The sequence below is a fragment of the Nansenia antarctica genome, assembly GCF_963989245.1.
Source record: "Nansenia antarctica genome assembly, chromosome: 6".
Classification (NCBI taxonomy): domain Eukaryota; kingdom Metazoa; phylum Chordata; class Actinopteri; order Argentiniformes; family Microstomatidae; genus Nansenia; species Nansenia antarctica.
The window spans coordinates 74,567,217-74,582,216 of NC_137676.1; the positions used below are offsets into that span (position 1 = coordinate 74,567,217).

At 47.8% G+C, this 15,000-nt stretch overlaps 2 protein-coding genes across 2 annotated transcripts in view; one reads left to right on the top strand and one right to left on the bottom strand.

Moving 5' to 3' along the window:
• Positions 1-8,099, top strand: part of LOC308160973 (tomoregulin-2-like) — a gene marked incomplete at both ends in the record, with an annotated part of 53,165 nt that extends 45,066 nt beyond the window's left edge. Inside the window, one exon of the mRNA XM_080534895.1 lies at positions 8,003-8,099. Coding sequence (XP_080391021.1) covers positions 8,003-8,099 — 97 coding nt within the window. The remainder of the gene's footprint in view (positions 1-8,002) is intronic.
• A 3,362-nt stretch (positions 8,100-11,461) lies between these two features.
• LOC308160974 (collagen alpha-1(XVIII) chain-like) overlaps positions 11,462-15,000 on the bottom strand; it is a gene marked incomplete at both ends in the record, with an annotated part of 62,229 nt that continues 58,690 nt past the window's right edge. The window contains one exon of the mRNA XM_080534896.1: positions 11,462-11,684. Coding sequence (XP_080391022.1) covers positions 11,462-11,684 — 223 coding nt within the window. The remainder of the gene's footprint in view (positions 11,685-15,000) is intronic.

Consider the following 15,000-nt stretch of genomic DNA (forward strand, 5'->3'; position numbering starts at 1 on the left):
AACCAGTTGCAGATGCCGTAGGTGAGGATGCTCTCCACTGCGCCGCGGTAAAAGGTCACCAGTATCTCCTGCTTGCTGTGTTCCTTCCTGAGGCATCTCAGGGTGTATAGCCGCTGTTGTGCCCTCTTGATGGTGCCTTTTGTGTTGTCCTTCCAGGTCAGGTCATCCCGCATGTGCGTCCCCAGGAATCGGATGGTTGAGACTCTCTCCACGCTCTCTCCGTCGATGAGCAGGGGCTGGATCTCGGACTTTTTCCTCCTGAAGTCTACGATGATTTCCTGGGTCTTTGACTTGTTCAGCAGCAGGTTGTTAACCTTGCACAGCTTGCTCAGTTGCTCTACCTCATCCCTGTACGCCGCCTCGTCCCCCCCCGAGATACATCCTACCACGGTGGTGTCGTCTGCAAACTTTACGATGGAGTTGCTGGGGTGGACGGGGGTGAAGTCGTAGGTGTAGAGGTTGTAGAGGATGGGGCTTAGCACGCAGCCCTGGGGGGACCCAGTGCTGAGTCTGAGGGCTGTGGAGGTGTGGGGGCCCACCCGCACCCTCTGGGGGCGGTCGGTCAGGAAGTCCTTGATCCACGCACATATAGAGTGTGATAGACCCAGGTCTAGTAGTTTGGTCACTAGCCTGTCTGGAAGGATGGTGTTGAAGGCGGAGCTGAAGTCCACGAAGAGCAGTCTCGCGTAGCTGTTTCCCCTCTCCAGGTGGGATAGAGTGGCGTGGAGAGTCGTCGCGATGGCGTCCTCTGTGGACCTGTGGGCTCTGTAGGCGAACTGGTATGGATCCAGGTTGGGCGGGAGGCGTGTGAGTATGTGGGCCCGGACTAGTTTCTCGAAGCACTTCATGATGATTGGTGTGAGTGCCACCGGGCGGTAGTCGTTTAGGCAGCTCACCGTGCTTTTCTTCGGGACTGGGATGATAGTTGAGGTTTTCAGGCAGGGTGGGACGGTGGCCTGGGACAGGGACTGGTTAAAGATGTTGGTGAAAACCCCGGCCAGCTGGTCGGCGCAGTCTCTCAGCACCCGTCCCAGGACGCCATCCGGCCCCGAGGCTTTCCTGGGGTCCACCGCCTTCAGTACGCGTCTCACTTCATGCTCTGTGAGGGTGAGGCTGCTGAGAGCTGGAGAGAGTGGTGTTTGTGTTGCGGTTACCTCCGTTCGCCCCTCGTCGAACCGGGCGTAGAAGGTGTTCAGCTTTCCCGCCAGCAGGGGGTCGTCCTCTGCGGCTGTGAGCCTGTTGGCTCTGAAGTTTGTCATCTGCTGAACCCCCTGCCACATCCGCCTGGAGTCGTTGCTCAGGAGGCATTCCTCAATCTTCTCTCTGTGGTCTGCCTTGGCCGCTTTGATTCCGCGCTTTAGGTTGGCCCTGGTGGAGCTGTACAGCGGTGTGCTCTTCCCTGCGAAGAAGGCGTTGTCCCTCTCGTTGATCAGTTTTTGGACCTTCCCAGTCATCCATGGCTTCGTGTTGGGGTAGACCCGGACCCGTTTGTCCACGGTGACTGAGTTGGTGCAGTTCACTATGTGGTTCAGAACCGACGACGTGTACTGTTCCAGGTCCTCATGCTCATATTCCTGCCATAGGGTGTCATTTAGGCAGATCTGCAGTGGAGCGGACCCTTCTGGCCAGGTTCTGACAGTCTTAGTGGTGATGGGAGCACTTTTCCCCATGGTAGTGTATGCAGAGATCAGGAGGATTGACACATGGTCAGACATGCCTAGATGAGCTAGCGGACTAGCCTTGTAAGCACGTTTGATGTTGGTGTATACCTTGTCCAGTGTTTTTTCTCCTCTTGTTGCACATGCTGATAGAACTTGGGTAGTACTGCCTTCAGGTCGACATGATTGAAATCTCCTGCTATGATGTGAATAGCCTGTGGATCAGTGCTTTGTTGGCCACTGATGACGTCATATAGCCGCGCCAATGCTAGGCTGCCGTCCGCGCTAGGCGCTATGTACACACATGTTATGAACACCGCGTTGAACTCCCTCGGGAGGTATGTGGGTCGGCATTTAACAGTCAAGTATTCCAGGTCTGGGGAGCAGTGGCTACTTACAGTTTTCGTGTTTAAGCACCAGCTATCCTTCGTCGATATTATGATCCCACCCCCTCTTGACTTGCCGCTGAGTTGCGTGCGGTCCGCCCGGTGTAGTGTACGTCCCTCCAAGCTAACTGCGGAGTCCACGATGGTGTCATTTAGCCAGGTTTCGGTCAGAATAATCACACAGCTATCCCCCACGATGTTATTTTTAGCAACTTGTAGTCTCAGTTCATCCATCTTGTTCGTCAGGGACCTGACGTTGGAAAGGAAAATACTCGGCAAAGCAGGTTTGTTGACTATGAACGCAAGGCTAGTTTATTTGTAGCACATTTCATACAACAGGGGTAATTCAAAGTGCTTTCCATACATTACTAAAAATACAGCAAGAGGAGCATAGTAAGAAACTAAAAATTACAATGAATAAAAGCAAATATAAGAAGTAAGAAGGGATCTCAGGATTTATGTAATGTGTTCAAACTTCTTTTTCTGTTAGGACCCTAGCAGCTGTGTTTTGGATGAGCTGCAGCTTACGAACAGCCCCTTTAGATAGGCCTGTTAGTAGACCAGCTCCTTTAGATAGGCCTGTTAGTAGACCAGTGTAGGAGTGACGGCAATAACTGGACGATGTAGTCGGTTTGCCGGTAGAAAAACAATCATGTGCTTTATTCTCACTCTCTGCATGCGTACTGACAACAACAACATTCATCCATCTTTGTCCCACTTATATCCCGTCATATCACCCGCTAAGGAGCCTGGGTGATTGAGTAAACACAAACATATCAACAGTGCTTTGTACAGGCTGGAACGCCGTGAATTACGAATACTCTGCTCACTAACGAGCGGTCACTACACACGTCCCCCCAGAATTCACAAGAACCGGCCCCAAAAAACGGTCAGGGACTCTGATAACTCGCCCAAAGCGACTCTGGCGCCCTTGAGCAGGCACAGGAGACCGAGGCAGGGGAAAAACAACAGGCGGACGTTTGGCCGGCCTCGGACGGCAGGGCAGGGGGTCTGCAGGAGCTAGGGTCGGGACTGTTTTAACAGGGGGGCGACCGCGGCGGGGCGGGTGGGCCACCTCGATGGGACGGTCCAAGTCCAGATGAGCTGGCTTAAGGCGATCCACCGAGATGCGTTCCTTACTACCCCCCATGTCGATAATAAAGGATTTGTCGCCTGTCTCCACGACCCGGTAGGGACCATCATAGGGCGGTTGCAGAGGGGCTCGATGGGCGTCTTGGCGGATAAAGACATACCCCGCTGCCTTCAGATCAGGCGGGACACGTACCTTAGGAACGCCATGGCATGAGGTAGGGATCGGCCGGAAGGACTTGGCCTTGTCCAGCAGCGCACTTCGCTGTTCTGGTGCTGACCAGGGGACCGTAGCACAGGGGAGGAAATCCCCCGGAACCCGGAGGGGTTGGCCGTACACCAGCTCAGCAGAGGACGAAAGGAGGTCCTCCTTAGGTGCAGTACGGAGTCCCAGCATCACCCAAGGAAGCCTGTCGACCCAGCCGTCGCCCCGGAGATCGGCTTTAAGGGCAGCCTTCATGGACCGGTGAAAACGTTCACACAGGCCATTGGCCTGTGGGTGGTAAGCCGTAGTGCGGTGGAGGGAGACACCCAGCTGCTGAGTAATGGAAGTCCATAAGCCAGAAGTGAACTGGGCCCCCCGATCAGAGGAAAGGTCTGAGGGGACCCCAAACCGGGAGACCCAGGTGCCGATGAATGCGCGGGCCACCTCAGCTGTGGTAGTCTCCGTCAGTGGGACGGCCTCTGGCCAACGGGTGGTCCTGTCCACCATCGTCAGAAGGTGAGTGTACCCCCTGGAGGCGGGAAGGGGACCCACCAGATCAATGTTGACATGGTCGAAGCGTCTTTCTGGGACCGTGAACCGCTCCAGCGGGGCCTTAACATGACGATGGACCTTCGCACGTTGGCATGGCACGCAGGTCTTGACCCACCCACCAATGTCAACCTTCATCCTGGGCCAGACGAATTTCGCCGCAATCAGGCGCTGCGAAGGTTTCCTGCCTGGGTGTGAGAGGCCATGTATGGCCTCGAAAACTTGCCGTCTCCATGCATGTGGAACCACGGGGCGCGGCTGCTCCATGGACACGTCACAAAGCAGCGTTGTGCCGTCGTCACTGAAGGGGATGTCCGCCAACTGGAGGCCAGAAACTTTAGTCCTGCATGCCTGGATGTCTGGGTCCGAAACCTGATCCGCAGCCATATGGGCGTAGTCGATGCCGAGGTGGACAGCCCCGATAGTGGCACGAGAGAGGCAGTCAGCTACAGGGTTGTCCTTCCCCGCCACATGCCGAATGTCTGTAGTGAACTCGGAGATATAAGCCAGATGACGCTGCTGCCTGGCAGACCACGGCTCCGACACCTTAGCCATGGCAAAAATCAAGGGTTTGTGGTCCACAAAAACTGTGAATGGACGAGCCTCCAGCAGGAAACGGAAGTGCCTGACTGCCAAGTACAGAGCGAGGAGCTCTCGGTCAAAGGTGCTGTATTTTTGCTCACTGGAGCGGAGTTGTCGGCTGAAAAATGCCAGGGGTTGCCAAACCCCCTTGACCAGCTGTTCGTAAACGCCTCCAACGGCATAATCTGAGGCATCAGTTGTCAAGGCCACGGAAGCTTCAGGCACGGGGTGAGTCAGCATGGTCGCGCTCGCGAGGGCTTCCTTGGTGTCTGAGAATGCCTTTGACATTTCGTCGGACCATGCGATGATGTGCTTAGGGGTCTTGTCCTTGAGAGCCCCATACAGGGGTCGCATTAGGTGGGCAGCCTGGGGGATGAATCGATGGTAGAAATTCACCATCCCCAGGAACTCCTGTAAAGCTCTAATGCTGGTAGGGCGTGGGAGCTGCAGCACAGCGTCCACCTTTGATGGCAGCGGGACCGCCCCAGCAGTAGTGATGTGGTGGCCGAGGAAATCCATGGCAGGCAGTCCAAACTGGCACTTTGCTGGGTTGATGATTAATCCATGTTCCCGGAGGCGACTGAAGAGGAGACGGAGGTGGGATAGGTGCTCTGCCTTGGACGTGCTAGCTACCAGGATATCGTCTAGGTAGACAAACACAAAAGGGAGGTTGCCCAGCATGGCGTCCATCAACCTCTGAAAGGTCTGGGCAGCATTCTTGAGGCCAAACGGCATCCTCAAAAACTCAAAAAGTCCGAATGGTGTTATAACCGCTGTCTTGGGGACGTCCTGAGGGCTAACTGGCACCTGGTGGTATCCCCGTACCAAATCCACTTTAGAAAAAATAGACGCGCCCGCTAGATGGGCTGAAAAGTCTTGAATGTGTGGAACGGGGTAACGGTCAGGTGTGGTGACATCATTTAGACGCCGGTAGTCGCCGCACGGACGCCAGCCTCCGTTGGACTTGGGAACGAGATGGAGAGGCGAGGCCCAAGGACTGTCAGAACGGCGAATGATGCCAAGTGCCTCCATGGCTGCAAACTCCTCTTTCGCGATGGTGAGCTTGTGTGGGTCGAGGCGACGGGCCCTGGCATGCACTGGTGGGCCTTCCGTGGAGATGTAATGCATGACGCCGTGTTTGGTGGTAGCAGCCGAGAAGGTAGGTGTTGTGATGTCTGAGAACTCCAATAGAAGAGGAGAGAAATCGTCAGCCGGCGAGACAGCACTGGACAGCTTCATTGTGGCTGCGTCACTGCGCTCACATGACAAAGAGCCGAATGTCTCAGCGTTGACGAGTCGGCGGTTCCCCACGTCCACCAGGAGGCTGTTAGCGCAGAGAAAGTCAGCGCCTAAGAGGGGAGTAGACACTTTGGCCAACACAAAACTCCAGGTAAAACGCTGGTCAGCAAAACACAAACCCACAGTGCGCCTGCCGAAGGTAGCGATAGCACTGCCATTGGCAGCCTCAAGGGAGGGTCCTTGTTTCCCTGTTTTAATGTCTATTGCCGATACGGGCAGCACGCTCACCTGGGCACCTGTGTCACACAGAAAACGGCGGCCGGAGAGGGAGTCAGTGACGTACAGCAAGCCTGCAGAATGGCCGGCACCCACAGCTGCTAATGAGTGGCGGCCTGTGCGTTTCCCGACACACTGAAGTTGCATGGTGGTAGGCACTTCTTAGCTTTGTCCCCGAATTTCATATGGTAAAAGCACAACCCCGACGGCCTCACCCGTCGGGCCACAGCAGTAGCGGAGATGGAGAGTGGTTGGAACCCAAACTCATCCATGGTGGCTGTAAAACACTTCTTCCCAGCTGAGAAAAATATATCCGCTTCCTTGGCTAGCTGACGAAAGTCTGTTTTGATGGAATTAGCCATTGAAAAACGAACCTGGTCTGGTAACTGTTGCAGAAAAAGCTCTTTAAAAAGAAAACACGGCTGATGGTCGCCCAGCAAAGCTAGCATGTGGTCCATCAGTTCAGAGGGTTTTGTGTCACCGAGCCCAGGGAGAGAGAGGAGCTGGCGTGCACGTTCAGATTCAGACAAACAAAACGTATCTATGAGGTGCGCCTTCAAGGTAACATATTTGTGCTGTGCCGGTGGGTTTTCAATAAGACTCACCACTCTCGCTGCCGTTGAATTGGTTAAAGCTGCTACCACGTAGTAGTATTTGGTATGATCCACGGTAATATCCCTGAGGGCGAATTGAGCTTCAGCTTGTGCAAACCATGCGTTGGCATTTTGTTCCCAAAAAACGGGCAGCTTGAGTGAAACTGCGTTTGTTGTCATGTTCAAATGATCTCCGAAAACGTTCGAGAGAATGTCAGGGTCACCAATGTAGGAGTGACGGCAATAACTGGACGATGTAGTCGGTTTGCCGGTAGAAAAACAATCATGTGCTTTATTCTCACTCTCTGCATGCGTACTGACAACAACAACATTCATCCATCTTTGTCCCACTTATATCCCGTCATATCACCCGCTAAGGAGCCTGGGTGATTGAGTAAACACAAACATATCAACAGTGCTTTGTACAGGCTGGAACGCCGTGAATTACGAATACTCTGCTCACTAACGAGCGGTCACTACACCAGCTCCTTTAGATAGGCCTGTTAGTAGACCAGCTCCTTTAGATAGGCCTGTTAGTAGACCAGCTCCTTTAGATAGGCCTGTTAGTAGACCAGCTCCTTTAGATAGGCCTGTTAGTAGACCAGCTCCTTTAGATAGGCCTGTTAGTAGACCAGCTCCTTTAGATAGGCCTGTTAGTAGACCAGCTCCTTTAGACAGGCCTGTTAGTAGACCAGCTCCTTTAGATAGGCCTGTTAGTAGACCAGCTCCTCTAGATAGGCCTGTTAGTAGACCATTACAATAATCAAGTCTGCTCGAAACAAAAATGCATGGACGATCTTTTCAAGGTCTTGTTTGGACATGAAACCTCTCATTCTTGTTATGTTTTTCAGGTGATAGTAGGCTGAGTTAGTTATCGAGTTTATGTGGCTGTTGAAGTTTAGATCGGAGTCTAGAATTACACCAAGATTTCTGACCTGTTTTTTACTGTGAAGAGAGAGAGAATCAAGTTTTGCACTGACTTTCGATCTTTTGTCAGGTGCACCGAATACAATTATCTCTGTTTTGTCCTGGTTTAACAGGAGGTTTTGTGTCATCCAGGCGTTTATTTGCTCAATGCAATTACAGAGATTGTCAATGGGACTATAGTCGTTCGGTGAGAGGGCTATGTAGATTTGAGTGTCATCCACATTGTTGTGGTAGGCAATTGTGTTCTTTCTTATGATGTGTCCCAATGGAAGCATGTAGAGATTGAATAGAAGGGGGCCAAGGATTGATCCTTGGGGAACCCTGCACGTCATTTTAATTTTGTCGGATACAAATTTGCCAATGGAGACATAGTAGCTTCTGTCCTGTAGGTAGGATCTAAACCAGTTTAAAACTAAATAAAGTAAATAACCTAAATGGCAATCTTCTCCTTCCCTCTCTCACTCTCCTCCCTCTCCCCCCCCCACCCCACACTAACAGGAAGTGCCCCAGGACAAACAGGATCAACCGGCAGAAGCAAAACGCCACCCACTACAGCTCTGAGAACACCATGAGAGCTTCCACCCGCCTCATCTGACCTCCGACCCCGACAGCTCTGAGAACACCATGAGTTCCTCCTCCACCCTCCATCATCGGACCTCCGACCCCTACAGCTCTGAGGTCCTCCTCCACCCTCATCTGTCTTCCGGGGGGCACACCGCCACCTCCCCCCCCTGCCCCCAGCCCCCCCCCCCCCCCCCGGTAAAGGACAACAACAGTAAACAGAGCTGAGATCTTCCTCCTGGAGACGACACCCAGCCGGGGGGTCGCACAGTGATGACATCACCACCACCACCACCACCATCATCATCATCATCAGCCACGCAACACCCGATACAGGGGTGTGTGTGGAGGGGGGTAGGGTGGGGTGGGGGTAGTGGTTAGAGGGGGGGGGGGCGTAGGTAGTGGTTAGGGGGGAGGGGGGTGTGGGGGGGGTAGTGGTTAGGGGGGTGGGGGGTTACAAGTGGTGGTTAGGGGGGGTAGTGGTTAGAGGGGGGGGGGCGTAGGTAGTGGTTAGGGGGGGTACAAGTAGTGGTTAGGGGGGAGGGGGCATAGGTAGTGGTTAGGGGGGAGGGGGGTGTGGGGGGGTAGTGGTTAGAGGGGGGGGCCTAGGTAGTGGTTAGGGGGGTGGGCGGGTACAGGGAGTGTAGGGGGGGCGTAGGTAGGGGGGGGTGTTGGGGGGAGGGGTGTAGGTAGTGGTTGGGGGGGGTGTAGTGGTTGGGGGGTAAGGAGGGGTGTAGGTAGTGGTTGGGGGGGGTGTGGGAGGGGGGGGAGGAGGGGTGTAGGTAGTGGTAGACTGGTTAGAGGTGTGTGTGTGTGTGTGGGTGGGGGGGTCACCTGGGGAGGGGGGGACAGGTAGACTGGTTAGCGGTTAGCTGGTCATGTGTGTGTGTAGGGTGGTAGAGGATTGTTGGGCGGGTGGGAGGGTCGTCGTTGTTGGGGGGGGATGGAGTGAGAAGAGAAGGGGGTGGGAGGCAGAGGGGGGGTTGTGGTGGGGGGGGAGTAGGCAGAGGAGGGGGGTGGGGAGGGGAGGGGGCGGCACCTTAGGCCTTGTAGCCGTGGCCCTGTGGTGGCGGACAGTGACAGAGCAGAGGATCTATTTGAATACGTATTAATGGTTCTTTATTCTAGATATTATTACATTGTCTTGATGGGGTCTTTTTTCTGTAATGTAAATAAATAATTTATATCACGAAAACCTGGAGTTGGTCTGTCTGTCTGTCTTGCTGTACGTAAGGTGCTATACAAATAAAGTTGACTTGACTTGACTTGATGGCTCTCCGATCAATGAACAAAGAGTTCGGGTTTCCCCCGCGGTGTGTTGCTGTTGCGTGTTCACGCTTCTTGCGTGACATCGCCATCCAGCGATTTTTGTGGGTCAGTACACACACCCCCATTGTGATTAGTGGTCGTGTGATTCCACACCTCGTCGCGCTTTAGTAGGTAAAAAAACGTCGCGCCTCCAGTGTTAACGCCCTGTGATAGCGGCTCAATTATAGCGGCTGAATTAAGCCAAGTGCTATAATAATCTGCCTGCCTGCAGATTCAACTGTGGCGCGAGGACAGATTGAAATTTAAAGTGAACGAGAAAACAACTTGGCGTACCTAGCTGACGAAGGCGCCTGCTGTATGGAGCAGCACCTGATCAGCACCTGCACGTCTTTTGATTGGATATGCACAGTGAGAGAGGCAGAGCTAGCAAACTGAACTTGATCGAGCTAATTTGTGTAGATGTAAGCCGTTGTTCTACAAGCAGCCACAATGGCTGAAGGAGGAGAAGAGGTAGATTTGGCGGAAGATATTATAACAATACCATTTTCAAGAAGAACCTTCCAAGAAAAGCTAGACATAATCAGAAGAGAACGGCCAACCCCGACGTTAGCGAGGCTATCCATGTAGAAAAGGACTTATTGGTGGAACTGATCAACTGTACAACAGAGACATTGAAGCCTTCTTGAGGAAAGAAAGGAGGATGGATTTTGTGTTCAAATAATCAGTTGTTCTAAATGTCTAGTTTCTAGAGCCATGGCGTGTCATAATGACAGCATCTTGAGGTGGCGTGTGGTGTATTAGTAATGACGGCAGGCAGGCTAACAGGATAAACATGTTTAATCAAGTCTTGAAGATGTTCAACTCAAAATGGCAAACAAAACATCTATTTGGAATTTAAAAATCATACTCATTATCACATTTACATAATTGTGACCCTATACATACATACATTATCACATTTACATAATTGTGACCCTATACATACATACATTATCACATTTACATAATTGTGACCCTATACATACATACATTTGTAGAAACATTAATTATCTAAAGAGTATTTTGTACAAACACCGTCTGGCAGGAATCAAAGCATGTCAGAGACTGCTGGAGAGCACACTGGGTTCAACGTCATAAAGGGACCAAGTCATTTGATTGGACAAGAGGCATTCCATGAGTGCTGATCAGATCTCCAGAGCAAATGTGAAAAACGCAGCCAGAATCTCTGTCATAAAAACGCTCCATGGTTAAGGTGTAACCCTCCATGGTTAAGGTGTATTACCGTGGCTCAGTCATGTCGTCACATAACTTCATTTAAAAATAAATATCTAGTCTCTACTTTAATTCTTAAAATATTCTGTAAAAACGTGGCTGTATCTCTTAGTAACCCACTGTAGTCATAGTAACCCACTGTAGTCATAGTAACCCACTGTAGCCATAGTAACCCACTGTAGCCATAGTAACCCACTGTAGTCATAGTAACCCACTGTAGTCATAGTAACCCACTGTAGTCATAGTAACCCACTGTAGTCATAGTAACCCACAATCCTTAAAAGAAATGGACATAAAATGAACAAAAGAGTGAAAAACTTTCATAAACATGAAGAATAAAACTGGTTGAATTAAAACATCTTAAAAAGTAACAACAAAACAACAATCAGATCATAACAGTCAGATCTATAATTATCTATATAGACCAGATCATATAAACAGACAGATCTATATATCTATATCTATATAAACAGACAGACTGCCGCCTCGCCACGTCTGACCCGGGGGTATGTGCCAGCGCCAGGACAGGGTTGCCATAGCGACCCGTCTCTTTGGCATTATGGGGTGGAGGGGCAGACGGAGGGAGGCGTTGCTAGGCGTTGCTAGGCGGCAGGGCTGCAGTTCCGTGGACGTTGTGTTTTCAGGGCGGGGTTAGGGGGGGCGGGACTTGGGCTGATTGGACAGTCTGTTTGCTGGGACCAGCGGGAGGGGGTGGGGGAGGGAGGGGGTGGGGTTATTGTCCAGTGGGTGATGGTGATTACCTACCCTACCCTGGTGTGTGTGAGGGATTGTGTGAGGGAGAGTGTGAGGGAGAGTGTGAGGGAGTGTGTTATTTGGAGAGTGTGAGGGAGTGTGTTATTTGGAGTGTGTGATGTAGCTGTTCTCGATGCAGAGGACGATGTGAGAGGCGGCGCAGGGGGAGGAGGTCTGCTGCAGCAGCCGGCCGCTGGCCAGAGAGGCGGCCAGGCCGGTGCCCCCCCCCGCGGCCCCCCCTTCCCCAGACCGCCACGTCTCACAGTAGTTATCAGCCCTCCTCTGCCCCCTGCTGGAGGAGCCATGCCACACCAGCTTCTCTGGCCTGGACACACACACACACACACACACACACACCATCATCATCAGCAGCAGCAGCAGCACATGTTTACTTTACTTCCACTATTCTCCAAAATAAAAGTATAATGAATCGATAAACTGGAGAGATGTGGTATCAGGGGACGAGTATTACATTGGGTTAAAAGTAATTTAAGTAAGAGAGGGCAGTTTGTGAAGCTGAGTAAATTCTGCTCAACATGTTTGGACATTGCTTGTGGCGTCCCCCAGGGGTCAGTGTTGGGCCCAATACTGTTCATTCTGTTTATCAATGACAGATGCAATGCACAGTATCAAAGCTACTGAAGATGGGATTATTTGCAGATGATTCAAATATTTATGTTCTGGGGAAAATGTAAAACAACTGCTAGAGGACGTCACTATAGAAATGGGTAAATTAAAAATATGGTTTGATAGAAACAAATTATCATTAAACTTGAGAAAGACAAAAATAATGATATCTGCTAATTGCAAAATGAATACACAAGTACAACTACAAATAGATGGAGTGGAAATGTAAAGAGTTTACAAAAGAGTTAACGTTATAATTTAAGGGGAATCTTTTTTTTCAAAACACACAGTATTCGTGGAGGAAAGTATTTTGTATATCAATCTGTGGAGAGACGCTATGGAACAGTTTGAATGTGGAGTATGTAATTAAGTATGTAAATACGATATTCGTATTTTGGGTACACAGTATTTGTATATATAATGAGATTGTATTAAACAGTATTTGTATATATAATGAGATTGTATTAAACAGTATTTGTATATATAATGAGACTGTATTAAACAGTATTTGTATATATAATGAGATTGTATTAAACAGTATTTGTATATATAATGAGATTGTATTAAACAGTATTTGTATATATAATGAGACTGTATTAAACAGTATTTGTATATATAATGAGATTGTATTAAACAGTATTTGTATATAATGAGATTGTATTAAACAGTATTTGTATATATAATGAGATTGTATTAAACAGTATTTGTATATATAATGAGACTGTATTAAACAGTATTTGTATATATATAATGAGATTGTATTAAACAGTATTTGTATATATAATGAGACTGTATTAAACAGTATTTGTATATATACAATGAGACTGTATTAAACAGTATTTGTATATATATAATGAGATTGTATTAAACAGTATTTGTATATATAATGAGACTGTATTAAACAGTATTTGTATATATATATAATGAGATTGTATTAAACAGTATTTGTATATATAATGAGACTGTATTAAACAGTATTTGTATATATATAATGAGACTGTATTAAACAGTATTTGTATATATATAATGAGATTGTATTAAACAGTATTTGTATATATAATGAGATTGTATTAAACAGTATTTGTATATAATGAGATTGTATTAAACAGTATTTGTATATATAATGAGATTGTATTAAACAGTATTTGTATATATAATGAGACTGTATTAAACAGTATTTGTATATATAATGAGATTGTATTAAACAGTATTTGTATATAATGAGATTGTATTAAACAGTATTTGTATATATAATGAGACTGTATTAAACAGTATTTGTATATATATATAATGAGACTGTATTAAACAGTATTTGTATATATATAATGAGATTGTATTAAACAGTATTTGTATATATATATATAATGAGATTGTATTAAACAGTATTTGTATTTAATGAGACTGTATTAAAGAGTATTTGTATATATAATGAGACTGTATTAAACAGTATTTGTATATATAATGAGACTGTATTAAACAGTATTTGTATGTATAATGAGACTGTATTAAACAGTATTTGTATATATATAATGAGACTGTATTAAACAGTGTTTGTATATATAATGAGACTGTATTAAACAGTATTTGTATATATAATGAGACTGTATTAAACAGTATTTGTATATATATAATGAGACTGTATTAAACAGTGTTTGTATATATAATGAGACTGTATTAAACAGTATTTGTATATATAATGAGACTGTATTAAACAGTATTTGTATATATATAATGAGACTGTATTAAACAGTATTTGTATATATAATGAGACTGTATTAAACAGTATTTGTAAATATAATGAGACTGTATTAAACAGTATTTGTATATATATAATGAGACTGTATTAAACAGTATTTGTATATATATAATGAGATTGTATTAAACAGTATTTGTATATAATGAGACTGTATTAAAGAGTATTTGTATATATAATGAGACTGTATTAAACAGTATTTGTATATATAATGAGACTGTATTAAACAGTATTTGTATATATATATAATGAGACTGTATTAAACAGTATTTGTATATATAATGAGATTGTATTAAACAGTATTTGTATATATAATGAGACTGTATTAAACAGTATTTGTATATATATATAATGAGACTGTATTAAACAGTATTTGTATATATAATGAGACTGTATTAAACAGTATTTGTATATATATAATGAGACTGTATTAAACAGTGTTTGTATATATAATGAGTTGAATAATGAAATTGTATTAAATTGATCTTCTTTTAAATCTACTTCTTTCCACTCCTTTCGAATATGTCAAAAAAAGTGCAATATATATGTGTTGTATGCTTTTTAATTCTGTTCGTTTTTTTTATTTTAGTTTTTTTATTAATTATTGTTGCTTTATCTTGTTTTGCACATATTTGAAATAAACATATCAATCAATCAATGTTTGTCCCTGACCCCCTGACCCCTGACCCTAACACTCACCTGGCCCTGACCTCTGACCCCTGACCCCCTGACCCCCTGACCCCTGACCCTAACACTCACCAGGCCCTGACCCCTGACCCTAACACTCACCAGACCCCTGACCCATGACCCTAACACTCACCTGGCCCTGACCCCCTGACCCCTGACCCCCTGACCCCTGACCCTAACACTCACCAGGCCCTGACCCTAACACTCACCTGACCCCTGACCCCTGACCCTAACACTCACCTGGCGCTGACCCCTGACCCCTGACCCTAACACTCACCTGGCCCTGACCCCTGACCCTAACACTCACCTGGCCCTGACCCCTGACCCCTGACCCTAACACTCACCTGGCCCTGACCCCCTGACCCTAACACTCACCTGGCCCTGACACTCTGACCCCTGACCCTAACACTCACCTGGCCCTGACCCCTGACCCCTGACCCTAACACTCACCTGGCCCTGACCCCCTGACCCCTGGCCCTAACACTCACCTGGCCCTGGCCCTGACCCCCTGACCCCTGACCCCTGACCCTAACACTCACCTGGCCCTGACCCCTGACCCCCTGACCCTAACACT